This window comes from Oncorhynchus mykiss, chromosome 4 (assembly GCF_057628025.1).
Source record: "Oncorhynchus mykiss isolate SJ-2025 chromosome 4, ASM5762802v1, whole genome shotgun sequence".
In the NCBI taxonomy this organism is placed as follows: Eukaryota; Metazoa; Chordata; class Actinopteri; order Salmoniformes; family Salmonidae; genus Oncorhynchus; species Oncorhynchus mykiss.
In genome coordinates, this window is record NC_143025.1 from 30,763,166 (window position 1) to 30,779,988 (window position 16,823).

At 45.7% G+C, this 16,823-nt stretch overlaps 2 protein-coding genes across 7 annotated transcripts in view; one reads left to right on the forward strand and one right to left on the reverse strand.

Moving 5' to 3' along the window:
- The window catches only part of cracd (capping protein inhibiting regulator of actin dynamics), a 28,527-nt gene extending 17,131 nt beyond the window's left edge, over nucleotides 1-11,396 (forward strand). For 3 of the 6 annotated variants that reach the window (XM_021599436.3, XM_021599437.3, XM_021599438.3), the window contains exons 2-9: nucleotides 3,138-3,309; nucleotides 5,434-5,566; nucleotides 5,756-5,911; nucleotides 6,075-6,335; nucleotides 6,470-8,807; nucleotides 8,963-9,147; nucleotides 9,290-9,449; nucleotides 9,647-11,396. In XM_021599436.3, the coding sequence (XP_021455111.1) occupies nucleotides 5,525-5,566; nucleotides 5,756-5,911; nucleotides 6,075-6,335; nucleotides 6,470-8,807; nucleotides 8,963-9,147; nucleotides 9,290-9,449; nucleotides 9,647-9,807 (3,303 nt within the window). In that variant the 5' untranslated portion in view covers nucleotides 3,138-3,309; nucleotides 5,434-5,524 and the 3' untranslated portion in view covers nucleotides 9,808-11,396. Of the gene's footprint in view, nucleotides 1-3,137; nucleotides 3,310-5,413; nucleotides 5,567-5,755; nucleotides 5,912-6,074; nucleotides 6,336-6,469; nucleotides 8,808-8,962; nucleotides 9,148-9,289; nucleotides 9,450-9,646 lie in introns of all 6 variants that reach the window. The other 3 variants (XM_021599439.3, XM_090231852.1, XM_090231853.1) reach the window with 2 other exon arrangements.
- Nucleotides 11,397-11,436: 40 nt separating this feature from the next.
- Nucleotides 11,437-16,821, reverse strand: aasdh (aminoadipate-semialdehyde dehydrogenase). The gene is made up of 13 exons (XM_021599440.3): nucleotides 16,438-16,821; nucleotides 16,040-16,160; nucleotides 15,643-15,911; nucleotides 15,317-15,509; nucleotides 14,989-15,230; nucleotides 14,558-14,837; nucleotides 14,173-14,449; nucleotides 13,905-14,023; nucleotides 12,921-13,800; nucleotides 12,469-12,632; nucleotides 12,266-12,391; nucleotides 12,001-12,132; nucleotides 11,437-11,894 (listed from the first exon to the last, which is right to left on the reverse strand). Exons 1-13 carry the CDS (start codon nucleotides 16,674-16,676, stop codon nucleotides 11,502-11,504), a joined length of 3,435 nt encoding a protein of 1,144 aa, XP_021455115.3. The 5' UTR covers nucleotides 16,677-16,821; the 3' UTR covers nucleotides 11,437-11,501.
- Between the last annotated feature and the right edge of the window lie 2 nt (nucleotides 16,822-16,823).

Sequence of the window (16,823 nt, forward strand, 5' to 3'; positions counted from 1 at the left end):
CGCAGCGAGGTGAGCTTACATTCTTCCTTTATTTAAAATGACGGCAACAAAACAATAAACCATACAAAACGACCGTGAAGCTTAAGGTCCATAGTGCCACAAACAAATAAAACTTCCCACACAGAAAGGAGGGATAAGGGCTACCTACAGTGCCTTGCGAAAGTATTCGGCCCCCTTGAACTTTGCGACCTTTTGCCACATTTCAGGCTTCAAACATAAAGATATAAAACTGTCTTTTTTTGTGAAGAATCAACAACAAGTGGGACACAATCATGAAGTGGAACGACATTTATTGGATATTTCAAACTTTTTTAACAAATCAAAAACTGAAAAATTGGGCGTGCAAAATTATTCAGCCCCTTTACTTTCAGTGCAGCAAACTCTCTCCAGAAGTTCAGTGAGAATCTCTGAATGATCCAATGTTGACCTAAATGACTAATGATGATAAATACAATCCACCTGTGTGTAATCAAGTCTCCGTATAAATGCACCTGCACTGTGATAGTCTCAGAGGTCCGTTAAAAGCGCAGAGAGCATCATGAAGAACAAGGAACACACCAGGCAGGTCCGAGATACTGTTGTGAAGAAGTTTAAAGCCGGATTTGGATACAAAAAGATTTCCCAAGCTTTAAACATCCCAAGGAGCACTGTGCAAGCGATAATATTGAAATGGAAGGAGTATCAGACCACTGCAAATCTACCAAGACCTGGCCGTCCCTCTAAACTTTCAGCTCATACAAGGAGAAGACTGATCAGAGATGCAGCCAAGAGGCCCATGATCACTCTGGATGAACTGCAGAGATCTACAGCTGAGGTGGGAGAGACTGTCCATAGGACAACAATCAGTCGTATATTGCACAAATCTGGCCTTTATGGGAGAGTGGCAAGAAGAAAGCCATTTCTTAAAGATATCCATAAAAAGTGTTGTTTAAAGTTTGCCACAAGCCACCTGGGAGACACACCAAACATGTGGAAGAAGGTGCTCTGGGCAGATGAAACCAAAATTGAACTTTTTGGCAACAATGCAAAACGTTATGTTTGGCGTAAAAGCAACACAGCTCATCACCCTGAACACACCATACCCACTGTCAAACATGGTGGTGGCAGCATCATGGTTTGGGCCTGCTTTTCTTCAGCAGGGACAGGGAAGATGGTTAAAATTGATGGGAAGATGGATGGAGCCAAATACAGGACCATTCTGGAAGAAAACCTGATGGAGTCTGCAAAAGACCTGAGACTGGGACGGAGATTTGTCTTCCAACAAGACAATGATCCAAAACATAAAGCAAAATCTACAATGGAATGGTTCAAAAATAAACATATCCAGGTGTTAGAATGGCCAAGTCAAAGTCCAGACCTGAATCCAATCGAGAATCTGTGGAAAGAACTGAAAACTGCTGTTCACAAATGCTCTCCATCCAACCTCACTGAGCTCGAGCTGTTTTGCAAGGAGGAATGGGAAAAAATGTCAGTCTCTCGATGTGCAAAACTGATAGAGACATACCCCAAGCGACTTACAGCTGTAATCGCAGCAAAAGGTGGCGCTACAAAGTATTAACTTAAGGGGGCTGAATAATTTTGCACGCCCAATCTTTCAGTTTTTGATTTGTTAAAAAAGTTTGAAATATCCAATAAATGTCGTTCCACTTCATGATTGTGTCCCACTTGTTGTTGATTCTTCACAAAAAAATACAGTTTTATATCTTTATGTTTGAAGCCTGAAATGTGGCAAAAGGTAGCAAAGTTCAAGGGGGGCGAATACTTTCGCAAGGCACTGTAAGTATGGTTCCCAATCAGAGACAACGATAGACAGCTGTCCCTGATTGAGAACCATACCCGGCCCAAACAAAAATATACAAAAACATGGAAAAGAGAACATAGAATGCCCACCCCAAATTACACCCTGACCAAACCAAATAGAGACATAAAAAGGCTTTTTAAGGTCAGGGCGTGACAGTTACAATGAAACATGTGTATGGGTTGAGTGTGACGGGTTTTAATTTTGGGGGGGCTCAAAATGGCTCCTCATGTGGTGAAGGAACGAAATTAATGTTTTGTATGTTTTTATGGTTTAAAGTATCATTTTGATAAGTACTAGTTTTCCATCTGTATTTCATGTAATGGGGTTGTGTTGGTCTGCTCAACAATCCCCACCTGTCTTTAAAAAGCAAGAAAACAAAGATATAAAAGAATGTGATTACGTATCTGTTTCTGTACCATGCAGTTAAAAATGGTTGAATAATGTCACTTCCTGTTAATGATGGCACATAAGGGTGGACTGACCGTTTTTATTGGCAGAGTTTGGTTGGCGTAACGGGGTTGAGTGTACACTGAGGGATAGAGATAAATTGTGTGATTTTAATCAATAATAGTGCATTTATTTGATTTAAAAAAATACTTCCTCAACAAAAGAACACAAATATACAATACCAGCCAAAAGTTTTTAGAACACCTGTGGATAAAAAAATAAAAAACTTTATTGTTCTCGGCTTATGCATTGCAAGAATAAAAAATGCACCGTTGAGGCTACAACAGCCATTTTGTTTTATAGTATTTCTGTTTTATAATATTTCATCCCTTGATCAAAGATCACCTCATGGATTAACTATAACCAAAGGAGTGCTCCTCACCTGTGTCTCTACATTATCCAAAGAGCGTTTCAGTATTCAAGTGAAACACGTGATATTATATGCAGACATACGGATTACAGTATATGTTTGGATATGGGAAGGACAGAGTCAGTCAGTCAGAGTGAGTGATTTATTTACTGAGTGACTCCCAAAGGTCCAGTCAGGACAGAATGATTCAGCCTGTTATGTGATCAGAATGTTGGTTCTCAACCATGTCCTCCTGAGTAGTCCTACTACTGTACATAGGCTTTCAGATAGGCGTTCGCATAAACATACTGTTGTTGAAGGTAAGTATTATCAACCGAGCCAAGGTTTTCTCTTCACTTCATCTGCTGTGGAGTTCTTTTGTATCCGTTCACACACCTTGTGTAAATTGCACACATTCACACACACTCCGGCCCACACATTTATATGTAATCAAACATGTTCATGGGTGTGATATAAAGAGAGATAAGCTGATAGTGTGTGGCTAGTGGCTTTGGTTATAATTTCTCTTTCTGCGTGCAGAGAGGCGACGGCAGGGCAAATTCCAGCCGTTCCGACGTCTGTTTGGGAGGAGGAAGAAGAGGGAGGCAGCGCAGAGGGGCTTTGATGCAGTAGAGCTGAAAGCTAGCTTCTCCACAGGGGAAGTGTGCAACGGAGTCGTCTCAGATGATGAGGAGACCAATCAACATCTGAGGTAAACAGGACATTTATGCATTCTGTTTGATGCTGTGAAATACTCCAGCAGTCAAGATTGCATTTATACATTGCTCATAATGTTGTCATAAAGAGTTGAGTTGTACCGCCATTTCAGTTTCCCCCCTATTGCTTGTACAGGCCTCCACCTCAAAATGAAACAAACTCTAAACACAGGTCTTATCAATAATTTAGTCTGCATGGCCTTGAGCACATTATGTCTTTAATCCCTTTCAGTAAGACACACTTACCCAGACCACAGAGAAAGCCTATGATACTATTCCCACGAAGACCCAACTTATATCCCACATATACACAGTGCCCTCAGAAAGTATTTACACCCCTAGACTTTTTCAACATTTTGTTGTTTTACAGCCTGAATGTAAAATTAATTTCAATTTAGATTTTGTGTCACTGGCCTACACACAATAACCCATAATGTCAAAGTGGAAATATGTTTTTAGAAATGTTTACTAATTAATTTAAAATGAAAAACTGAAATGTTTTGAGTCGAGTATTCACCCCTTTTGTTAAATGGCAAGCCTAAATAAGTTCAGGAGTAAAAATGTTCTTAACAACTCACATAATAAGTTGCATGGACTCAATAATAGTGTGCAATAATAGTGTTTTTCATGATTTTTGAATGACTACCTCATCTCTGTACCCAACACAATTATCTGTAATATTCCTCAGTCGAGCAGTGCATTTCAAACACAGATTCAACCACAAAGACCAGGGAGGTTTTTACAATGCCTCGCAAAGAAGGCACGTATTGGTAGATGGGTAATACATTTAAAAAAGCAGACATTGAATATCCCTTTGAGCATGCTGAAGTTATTAATCACACTTTGGATGGTGTATCAATACACGCAGTCACTACAAAGATACAGGCATCCTTCCTAACTCAGTTGCCGGAGAGGAAGGAAACCGGGTTTAATGGTTGTGATAGGAGAAAATTGAGGATGGCTCAACAACATTGTAGTTACTCCACAATACTAACCTAAATGACAGAGTGAAAAGAAGGAAGCCTATACAGAATACAAATATCCCTAAACATGCATCCTGTGATTCCTGTTTGTAAAACTGCAAGACATGTGGCAAAGAAATGAATTTCATGTTCTGAATACAAAGCGTTATGTTTGGGGCGAATCCATCACAACACATCACTGAGTATCACTCTTCATATTTTCCAGCATGGTGGTGGCTGCATCATGTTATGGGTTGCTTGTCATCAGAAAGGACTAGGGAGTTTTTTTAAGAGTAAAATAAATGGAATTGAACTAAGCACAGGCAAAATCCTAGAGGAAAACCTAGTTCAGTCTGTTTTCCAACAGACACTGGGAGACAAATTCACCTTTCAGCAGGACAATAACCTAAAACACAAGGTCAAATATACACTGGAGTTGCTTACTAAGATGATATTGAATGTTCCTGACTGAATGGATTAGTTACAGTTTTGACTTAAATCGGCTTAAAAATCTATGGCAAGACTTGAAAATGGCTGTTTAGCAATGATCAACAACCAACTCGACAGAGCTTGAAGAATTAAAAAAAAAAAATTATGTGCAAATATTGTAAAATCCAGGTGTGCAAAACTCTTAGACTTTCCCAGAAAGAATGTGGTCGCTGCCAAAGGAGCTTCTACAAAGTATTGGTTCAGAGGTGTGAATACTTATGTATCTAAATGAGATATTTCTGTATTTCATTTTCAATAAAGTTGCAAAAATGTATAAAAACATGTTTTCCCATTGTCATTATGGGGTATCGTATGTAGATTGGTTAGATTTTTTTTTTTTACATTCATTTTGAATTCAGTCTGTACCACAACACAATGTAGAATAGATCAAGGGGTATGTATACTTTCTGAAGACACTGTATTACCATGTGGCTTCTCGATTGCAATGGATCTGTTTATCTATTTTCATGTCAGCAGAGTCGATTAAATCTCACGGTCTGGTGAGAAAGGGGTGCGGTTTAGTTGAAATGTGTTCTATAAACTGCTTGACTGACTTTTAGCTTTTAATTTATGGAGTTTAGAGTGTGTGAGGGACACTACACCCTGTCAGAAATGAATGACTGACTGTAATAACATACTATATCTGTAGAGTCCGTTTTGTCTTTGCAGGGAGCTGAACCCCATTGGCTCCCGAGCCCTCTCCCACGACAGTGTGTTTATCCCAGAGGAAGCAGTACAGGAGCCCAGTCCAGAACATACCATGTCCCAGGAAAACGTCTCCGATAAAGTCAGGAACCTGCAGGTGGGACTTAAACACACACGCACACACACACAGTCTGTGATGTATGTTCACAGTCTTGGTTGATGACTCGTAAGTCAACCGTTGCCCCAGGTAACAATCAATTACACTCTAACAGACACTTTAGCGTTACTGCTCTCGTCAATGTCTAACACCAAACCCAAAATGTGTGTGTACGTGTTGAATGTGCAGAGGCAGATAGCACAGAATATCAAGTTTGGCCAGAGGCCCCCCTCTCTGAGGAAGAGTGAGGGAGACGAGGGCAGCTCAGATGAAGAGGAGGTGCCCAGGAGCCCCCTGAAGGTCTTAGCCCAGGTGGAAGCTGAGCCAGTGGACACAGAGACAAAGGTAAAGGCAGGATTATTAATGGCAGACTGGGCACCATTGGTATACCTACTAATTGCATTCTCTTTGGTTCACTGTTAGCTTATAATGCTACAGTAGTAACCTAAAGAAATAGTGTTGGAAATATAGGAAGAGATTGACAATGTATTCTTTCCATGACAACCAGGGGGCCAGCCAGAGCCAAGGGCCCAGCCAGAGCCAAGGGCCCAGCCAGAGCCACGGAGCTGCCCAGACCGGGACTCCAAGTACTCCAGTGAAATCTCCTAGGTCCAAACGAGTTCTTCCAGCCACCGGTACCATCGAGTCCATTGACCTGGACGGAGTCCCACAGTCTGTCCCTAGGCTGGACAACACCGCTGCCAAGCATAAACTGTCTGTCAAACCCAAAAACCAGAGGATCTCCCGCAAGCACCGCCGATTCACACAGGTGAGAGGGGTTCAGGTTCCTTACAGTTGGTGGTCTTTCTTTGGTATGAATGTGCATGCATAGAATTGTCATGTAGATGGAATAGAGTGAGATGGAGCTCAACAATAGAATTCAAAATACATACTTTTTTTCAGGATTTGCAAGAGGTGGATATCCCTGGCATACTGCAGGAGGAAACAGATGCAGCCGACGTCCAATACAGAACCGCTGAGGAAGAGACACCCCCAGAGAAAACGAAGAAGCAGAAACTGCAGGAGGACGAGAGACAGGAGTCCAGGAGGAAGAGAGAGCTGGCAGAACAAAGGCACAGAGAGGAAGAAGAGGATAGGAAGAGGAAAGCAGAGGAGTGGAGGCTGCGTGAGTTAGAGGAGGAGAGATGTCGCCAACAGGAGGAGGAACTTATACGCAAAGAGGAGGAGGAAAGAAGGCAGGGAGAGGAGATGGAGAGGAGGATGAAAGAAGAAGAGGAAAGGAGGATTATGGAGGAAGAAGAAAGGAGACAGAGAGAACTGGAAGTGATGAGAATCAGAGAGGAAGAACAGAGGATACAGAGAGAAGAAGAGAGAAGGATGAGGGAGGAATTGGAGCTTATGCAGCGAGAGGAGGAGCAGAGGACACTAGAGGAAGAGAAAAGGAGGAAAGAGGAAGAGGAAAGAATGAGGAAAGAGGAAGAGGAGAGGAAGCAGCACGAACTGGAGGCAGAGCGTCTCTGTGTCGAGGAGGAAAAGATACTGAAAGAGGCAGAAGAAGAGGAGGAAAGGAAGAAAAAGCAGGTGGAAGAAAAGAGAAAACTGCTTGCAGAGGAGGAGGAGGAGAAGAGACTGTGTGCAGAAGTGGCTGCGAGCAGCTCTGACCCTGAAAGGAAGAGGAGGGCGGAGGAGGTGCGCTGGAGAGAGATGGAGGAGAGACAAAGGCCGTTCACCTTCAAAGTGTCCTCTGGGGAGAAGCAGATTCTGTTCCAGAAGGTCAACCTGACGCCTGTTACGCCGGCCTCCAGCCAGCAGGGGGGCGCTGTGACTGAACACAAAGAGGGAGTCAAGGCCTCGTCCCCTGGAGGAGCTGACTCCCCAACCCTCCCGTCCTCTCAGTATGTCCCCCACACAGCCATCCTGGTGACGGGTGCCCAGCTCTGTGGGACTGCTGTCAACCTGGACCACATCAAAGAAACAGCTTGTAAGTCTCTCCTGGGTCTGGCAGATGAAAAGAAAGCTGCCATGGGCACCCCACCACCAACCAAGAGCAAGACTTCACCAGACCGCAAGTCTGGGAAAACCAAATCCCTCAGCGAGTCCACAGACCAGTCCAGTGCAGCCGTCCTTGCAGAGTGGGCCAGTATCCGCTCCAAGATATTCAAGGGGGCGGGGGAGGGAAAGTATGAGGAATACCCAGACCACCAGAGCCAGAGCCGACCCAGCAGTGAGGACCAGAGTCCGTTCCTCCATAGCAACCTCAGGAAGACCATGTCCGCCAGCGCCAAGTTCTCCATCACCCCGGCCAGGAAGAAGTTTGCCGACTCAAACAGGAACTCTGAGGTGTTGAGTCAGGAAGAGAAGGAAGGAGGAAGGCCAGCATCTGCTGTCTCCGACACCTCCTCCAGTGCCTCTGTTCCCCCTGCAGCTTCACCAGCCCCAGACAGCAAGACCCAGAGCCGGGGCGGTAAGACTGTCCGGATTGCAGATGGAACAGGGGAGTGCATGTTTGCCAAAGACCTCCCGTCTTTCATAGTCCCCAGCTCTTCCCAGGCCTCACCCAGACCCAAGGGCTCTGAGACAGATACTGGGAGCCTGGGAGGAGAATCAGAGGACTCTGATGGCCGGGAGGAGGGGGAGGAGAAGGGCCAGCCATCTCCGTTTGGGATCAAGCTGAGGAGGACCAACTACTCCCTCCGCTTCCACAGTGATCAGTCGACAGACAAGAGGAAGAAGAGGTACAGTGCCGGCGACAGCTTTGATGGGGTCCCCTCACCTCTGACCCCCATTGACCGCGACTCTGACACCTCAGTGTTCTCTAATAGCTCCAGCCCTGCATCTCCACTCAGAGAGAGCATTCCTGGGGTCAAGCCTGGACATGTGATTGTATCTCTTCCAGAGCCCCGGGCCAAAGCAGGCAAGTCTCCCACCCCTTCCATGCACAGCGAGGGGGAGAAGCTGCCGTCCAAACCCTCACTTTACCAGAGACCCAGCACATCCCCTAAACCTGCAACCCCTCCCCCCTCTCCACTCCCCAAAGTGGGCAGAGAGAGTTCCAGTGACGCAGTGGTCCAGAGGAGCTGGGTGGAGGCTGATTCAGCTGGCCATGAGGAGCGAGGTGAGAGGAGGAGGGAGGAGACCTCAGCTGTGGCCCAGCTCCACAGGAACGGCCAGGGACAGAGCCAGGGGGAGGGGGAGCCCAAGGAGAAGAGGTCCTTCTTCCCCTCCATCAGTATCCCCTGGAGGGAGAAGGCTGACAGGAAGACGGAGCTCATCAGAAGAGGTCAGTGTCACCTTGGGAAACGCCTGTGCTGCTAGTCCAAGACAGAGATTTATTTTTTTAAGCGAGTAGGAAAGTCACTCCTGCATTTCAATTACTTGAGTCATTTTGTGTGAATGTCTCAGTATATGATAGTTGTCTCGTCTCGCCCCTTACAGAGGGAAAGCCATCACTGCAGAGTAGGCACTCATTGGACAGTACGCGGGTCCAGGACAAGGAGTCAGGGCCTCTGTGGATCACGCTAGCGCTGCAGAAACAGAAAGGCTTCAGGGAGCAGCAGCAGAGCCGAGACGAACGCCGCAGCCACAAACTGTCTGAGAAGCAAACCAAGGACAAAGACAGCGTATGTTACTGCACTTTAACATACACAAATGCCATACATACACACACATGTGCTTATGTAGAGAAAGACATGCACGTTCTCAGTAGTCACCTGTACCAATAACAGTAGGAGAGCACAGCTGAAAGGTAACTGTGTTTCATAGGATGTGTTGCTTAGTCCTATGGAGGGTAAGGGGAGTAGAAACACCAACCCTCCGAAACCACAGATACCGGAGGAAGCTAAGAGACCAGACACCCTCCTGGGCCGCTTGGAGCGCCGGGACCTCCTGAAGAAAGCCAACACCCTGCCCAGCTCTGTCACAGGTAAGAGCTAGCATATTCACAAGTGTTTGACATCACACTTTCCCAAGATCAGATCGGACAGTTAGGATATCTCACATCTATTACATCTGGATCATCATAATCAAACCAATCTGTTATGTAAATTGCATGGATGACTACACTTTTATGGCGTCCTCGGCGTGCTTTATAACCCTTTCTCTCTGGGTCTTGTGTTCCAGTTGAGATTGCAGACCCCACACCATCGCCCCCTGCAGTGAAGGAGTTGACCAAGCGCTTCCCATCCACTGACTCTCCCCAGGTGTCCACTGAGCCGGCCTGGCTGGCTCTGGCCAAGCGCAAGGCTAAAGCCTGGAGTGACTGCCCTCAGATCATCAAATAACCTACTCTCTAACCTCTACACTGCATCAGTACAGCACACACACACTGCCCATGAACTATGACCCCTGTCCCAAACCATCCCCTGACCTCTCCTCTCTGGTGTGCACCTGACCTTGCATTCTAACCTCAGCCACCAGACCAAGTCATTCTCCTCCCATGCCACAATAACCATGCACTTGTTTGAATATGTCAAAAGTGTGTTTCACATTCATAATATAAATATGATCACACGTTTACAAACATGAACACTCAGTTCAAGCATGCTCTTACACGAAAACATGAACACAAACTCAATTATTTTTTCAAGATTACCTGGCTGTATACTATCAACTATATAATATCTTCCAACAAGTCAAAAGACCCTATAGCAGCCAATCATGGCCACTGCTGGCCATTGCATTAGCCAATCCCAACCCTTCCTTCCCTTCAGTAGCCAATCAAAGCTCCACAGCTGTAAATAGATCATACACTAAACATAATACAAGATAAAAATGCTGATGTATTGGAAAGATGTGTCTTGACAGGTCTGAAAAAGGATAAAGATTCTTCATTTCAAGGGTACTTTGGGGACAGTGTTTTAAGGGCTACCAGTAGCCAATAACCCAACATGACAGATGATCACCCCTGGTTTATCTCCCTTAAAATAAAAACATTTCCTGATCTCGTGGGGTTTATTTCAAGCACTGGTTTTAACAATGTTGAAACAATATATTTGTCATCTCTGAGCCTTGTCTCCAATGTACAGAATAAGCTTCTTTTTTTCTTAAAAAACAAACAAACAAACGTATTCAAAAGCAGTACTTAGTATAGAACTATTCTCACTGTGTCCGTGATGACTGTGACAGCTGTCAAAGATGCTATATTGTAAAAAAGATAAATACATTGCCATGACAGAGTTGTTTTGAATCTCACCGCAGTTTGTAAAATAACACTAGGTCTGTCATAATCAAATGTCGACTGTACTGAAACAAACCATTAAAGACCAGGTGTCAGGTGGTTGTGAATTGCACAATGCTCTTACCACTCTAATTGTGTCCTGTATTTTGCTTTGGTGTGGAAAGAGAGAACCTACCGGCTGTAACATATGTCATGTCACCGCTAATGTGTTGACCTATAATAAGGCCTTTTCTCCTCCAGCATTTGGAAAGTCCCATTCTGTGAATCCCATCATGGGATAAGCTTACAGCTATATCACATCCTCTTCCATTTTCCTCAATGTCATGTGAACCAGCCAGCCTTGCTATGAGAACATCTGCTGGGCTGTCTGTTGATGACAGACATCCTATGGCTATTTCTCCCATCACAACCTTGCTCTCACTACTCAATGTAAAGACCTGTATGTGTGTTGTTAGAGGCGGTTTTACCAGAACGTTGGTCAAAAAGAGGACCCCAAGGCTCAATCACTTTGGCATTTTTGTTTAACTTTGATTGTGTGCAATAGTATAGTGTACACAGTGTTGTATGTAACAACATATTGTTTGATAATATTTGCACTTTTTTTGTCTGACTTAAAAGGTATTCATGAGAACATCTTAAAGTGATGCAAATGTTATGAATTATGTAAATTAAATACTGATGTCTGAACTCAAAGCTTAGAATCATATTCCTCCTTCAAATGAGTGTCAACGCATTTGTTTCCTATGTTATTCTTTAATATTATAATAGGGTACAAAAACACGATATCATCTCAGGAATCTATTTGAGCTCCCCTGTCGGCGCCACACAATACACAAAGTCATTGCGACATCCCACCACCAGGGAGCGCTCCCACACCACAGGAGAGGAGAACAGCTCCCCGAGCAGAGAGAGAGATGCTCTCAAAGTCCCATCCTCTCCATCCAAAATGCACAGGGTCCCGTCTGTGGAGGCCAGGCCTACCAATGTACCCTCCTTACCCCATGCTGACCCCTCAAACACACAGGGGCTGGAGTACACCCTGCTGGGGGTCTGATAGCGCCACACCAATGAGCCGTCAGTACAGTTCAGACAGTACACACACCCGTCATGTGACCCACACACAACCCTCTGCTTGTCTGGTGTGATGCATGGGGATGAGAAAACTGGTCCATTGGTCACATACTGCCAGACCTGTGAAAACACAAAGCATTAACACAAATGAAACACTTCAGTGAGGAAAATGAAGATGATCAAGACACTAAACTGCCATTATCTTAGTGCCAGTTCTTCCTCTCACCATTTCCCCTGTGTGGCTGAAGCAGCAGATGTTTCTATCCACAGAGCCGATGATGATGTGACCCGAGGAGCAACTTGGTGAGGAGAAGAATGGAGTCTTCCTGGAATATGTCCACAGGACAGCACCAGTGTCCTAACAGAAGAACATTGAGTCAGTCGGTTGTCTTCACTCAAACAGTGCTAGTGCTTCTGAGCCATGTCAGTAAACAAGAGTGGGTATTACTACTAAGTGTGATTTGTGCAGGTAAGGAAGCATGGACACTCACAGGATTGAGACAGAGGAGATGTCCTCCGAGGGTGGCTACATACAGCTGCCTGAGAGAGGGGTGGAGACAGGGTGAGGAGAACACCGCCCCACACCCACAGTGGAGCTTCCAAACACACTGCCGAACCTAGAATACACAAAAACACATAACTATTAAGCATGTGATGCAAGATTTACACTGGAAAGGTATGCACATACACACACCTGTGGGTCGAGGGCATAGACGTGGCCATCATGCGACCCCACCATCACTAGGCCTGTGAGAGGGTCCACAGTAGGACAGCTCTTCACTGCGTCTCCAGTCTCAAACACCCACTGTGTCTCCCCAGACTCCACACACAGGAAATACACACCACCATCATAGCACCCTGAGAACAAACACACAACATAGACCCTCAATATTTATTTTTAACCTTTATTTAACTAGGCAAGTCAGTTAAGAACAAATTCTTATTTACAACGACGGCCTAGGAACAGTGGTTTAACTGCCTTGTTCAGGGGCAGAATTACAGATTTTACCCTTGCCAGCTCGGGGATTCTAGTCCAACGCTCTAACCACTAGGCTACCTGCCGCCCCCAAATATACACTGTAGAGTAGAATAGACTAAACAATTTATCATAACCAAAAAAAGCAGATGCTTTATGTGGATACTGACCAACCACGACGAGTCTTCCACATCGGGACACAGCAGAAGAGGACTCGATCCTGTCCCCTAAAACCCTTTCCCACAGCAGACCCCCGGTGGTCAGGTCCAGGGCCTGCATCCTGTGGGAATGGGAGCCAATGAACACTGTGGCCCTGGTGCCTCCTGAGGATCCATCCGCTCCTCTCTGGACCAGCAGGACTGGAGAGGCGTCTACACACCTCCCTGTGTCTGACTCCCAGCTCACCACCAGCCCCAGACCACCAGCCTCTCTGGAGGGAGGGGTAACACTGCTAGCACTGGGATCATTGGTTTCCACAGCCTGGGAATGGTTGCTTTCTGTCCACTTATTGGATCCAAATGTCTGGGAGTGGTTGGATTCTATACTCTCATTGGCTCCTTTTTCCTGTGTATTTCTCGTTCTTTTGATTGGTCCCTCCGAGTCTGAGTAGGAGTTTTCATTGGTCCTCAAAGAGTGTGACTGACCCATCTCTACAACCTCCCCTGCTCTCCTTACCACTGTACATCTTACAGCCTTCTTCAAAGAAGGAACTACAACTCCCAGAGGCCATTCTGCAGCTGTTTTAGAGTAGGGGTCTGTATGCTGTCTCTTGGGCTGTGCTGAGGAGACAGGGTCTGCTGGGCGTTTCATGGACACAGGATGGGATGTCTGGCTGTGCTCAGATGGGAAAGGCAGTGTTGCTATGGCAACATGGCGCAGTATTTCTGAGAAGGATCCGTCCAGGATAACCTCCAGAAGCCCTGATGAGGTCACTCCAACGGCAGTGGTGATGTCATCACAGAGACGCAGGGCCTGCAGAGAGTCGCCTCCACTTAACAGGAAGTTGGAGTCCTCCTGGATGGCTTCATCCTCCGTTAGACCTAAAGTCTCCTGACACACACAAATATACAGGTACAAATATGTAAACTCTTGATGTAAAGGGGATACTGACTTGTATGTGACCATAATAAAACAACATAATGGCTTGTCTGTACCCTCCACAGAGACTGGAGTCTCTCTCTCAGTGTCTCCATGTCCCCCAGTGCACTATGGGACTCTGAACCTGCTCTCTGTCTCTGGTAGATCTTCATAAGTTCACCCATAGACACTTTCCCTGAAGAAACACCATTTCATTTACACCAGACTTCAGATACTACCAAGGTCAAAAAACGAATGGTAAAACCCTGATAGAAAATGTTTTAGAATGTAAGCATCTACAGTAGAGTCTAGCGATGCTCAGCTACAGAGGACAGTGTCACTCACCATGTGAGGATAGTGGTAGGGCCGGGACCAGGACTAGGGTGTCTGGAACACTGTGACTGGGTAGGACCTGAGACAACCTGTGGAGGATGGCCTTCTGTAGGCCTCTAGTTGAAGGGGCAGTCTCTTCAAGATGCTCTACCTGGTGCTCTACAGGGGAGGAGGAATGGGTTGTCTTTTGTTCTCCAGACGTAGAGCAGGCTACGACAAAGGCCACCAGCCGAGACCCCTCATACAGACCCACAGCACATGCCTCCACCTGGGGTAGACTCATTACAACCTGAAGGGGGATATGGAGGATTGAAAGATCAATGACTGGAGGTGGGGATAGCACAGGAAAATTGGTGATATGTGCCTGACATGACATGCTGTCTGAAATGGTACTGACTTGCTGTAAGGTGTCCAGATGCAGCCGCTGTCCATGGCGTTTGACCAGTCGGTCCCGCCTCCCGAGGAAGTAGAGATGTGTGTCTCTAATCTGCACCCAGTCTCCTGTGGACCGCATTGTACCAGGAGCAACAGTCACCTCGTCATCTAGAAGGCACACCCTGTCCATCCCACCTATAAACACCTGTCCTTCCCCCTGAGTGATGACGCAGCCGTCCTCATCTCTTAGCTCCACGGTGGTCTCCATCAGGGGAGGACCCAGCGGCACAGAGGATTCAGCCCTGTGAAATATCCATCCCGGTAAACAACAGAGTCAAATCAATTATATGTCCAGGGTGCAGAGAATTGGATAAAAGGTTCATAAAATGAGGTGCTGGTTTAGGCAGCAGTTGGATGCCACAGTCAGGGTTTTAGGGTTCAGTGGTCACTCACATGTCAGTAGACTGCAGGAGGCTCTCTGGTAAGTGGTAGCAGCAGGCCCAGCAGGAAACCTCAGTGATGCCGTAGATGTTGTAGATGTGAGTGCAGTTCCCCTGCTGCCTCCAGCTACGGAGCAGGGCTAGGGAGGGACAGGCCTCGCCCCCTAGGGCTAACACACGTAGAGAAGAGCCAGCAGAGAGGACCTCTTCCTGTAGGACACGCCTTCCAAAACGCCCAAGCAGAGTGGGCGTCACCTGAGGTAGACAAAATATTAGCACATGCAACAACAAAAAGCAACAAAAGGCTTGATAAGTTACTCTCATCCCACTGTCATAGTAACCTGTAAGACGGTCGCTTTGTGTTTCTTAAACAGCACATGAGCCAGTCTGTTGGGCATTCTCTTAATCACAGTGGGGACGATGAGGAGACGTGCCCCTGATGACAACGCCAAAAATATCTCCACCACTGAAGGGTCAAAAGTCAGGGGAGAGGCCAGGAACACCACATCATCTGGTGTCATCTGAAACAGAGATCTGAAGAGATAAAGACAGAATGCTGTTTAACAAACAACATTTAATGAAATTCTTAACATTCAATGCAATCAGTAATCTGGACATTGATATACAGGAATACATGCATTACACCAATCCAACCAAAGGGACATACCGGAGGTGCAGTATATTGGGCACTATACACTTATGTGGTACCCTCACGGTCTTGGGAAGCCCTGTGGTTCCAGATGTGTGTAATATATATGCCAGTGCCCCCTGGCTGGCACTCTCTGGAACTGCAGCAGGAGTAAAAAGGTCAGCATTCGGCTCCTCTTTACGGGCTGCAGTTGGTCTGTGCTGTACTAGTACGAGGGTTAGGTTGTGAGCAGACCACACTGCACACACCTCTATAGACATGAGGTTGGAAAATGCCATCTGGAATTGCTAGGGAAAGAGAGAGAAAGATAGAGTCAAATAGTCAGAAGGTGAAACCTGTCAGCAAGTAATCATAATTGTAAGCCACAGTTGTAATATAAACCACTCTCATAATGCTTTGTGAAGTCCACTCTTACCTGCAATAGGTCACTCTGTAGAACACAGTACTTCAGCCCACACTGCTTCATGACACTGGCAGACAAGAGTGCTGGGGCATCTGGGTCCAGTGGTACATATGCAGCAGGTAACTGGAGGATGCTGACAGACAGAGGATCCCCTTGAGAGCTGTGTTTACAGTAGTCCAAGCCGAGAACTTACAGTAGACTTGGGTAATACTAATCTATGGTATGCAACAGCTGATCAAATGGATCAACCCCCATTGAGAATCATTAGCTATCTGCACACCATTAAAAAGAGAGCAGGGAATAATATATTGCCATAGAGATGGATCTAATTTGGGCTAATTGGATGGTGCTGTTCCAGATCATCTATTGTATAAATATACAATTGCTTTGATTTCCAATACTAAACTTACCCCAGAATCCACACAGGAAGGTTGATATCTGGCTGACAATATAATGCAATTGCTCTTGTATTTTGCACACACTGTATCTGTAGAAAAAGTGTTAATTCATTTCCAAGAGCAACAAGTTCGTGGTAATAAAGCAACATAGGACATCCTCCTGTTATTCCATTGTCAAATGTGACAGCTATTTTGCCACTATGCAAAGAGGAAGCTGCGAGCACCATGTCTTGTAGTGTTTTCGTTGCCATCTCCGGGTGAATACGGAAAATCTAAAGTATGGCTATTCACTATCAAATTCATGTTACATACATTACTTTACAGAACTACTGATTTTGTTGTTGGCTGGTCGATGTTTTGTCGCATGAAGATGACATCACACCATGTAGAAAAAAACC

Coding starts and splice junctions, on each gene's coding strand:
- aasdh (XM_021599440.3), bottom strand. CDS start 16,676: ATGGCAACGAAAACACTACAAGACATGGTGCTCGCAGCTTCCTCTTTG. Junction 14,024..14,172: donor CCTACCACTATCCTCACATG/GTGAGTGACACT, acceptor GTGTTTCTTCAG/GGAAAGTGTCTATGGGTGAA. Junction 12,133..12,265: donor ATCTCCTCTGTCTCAATCCT/GTGAGTGTCCAT, acceptor TTCTTCTGTTAG/GACACTGGTGCTGTCCTGTG.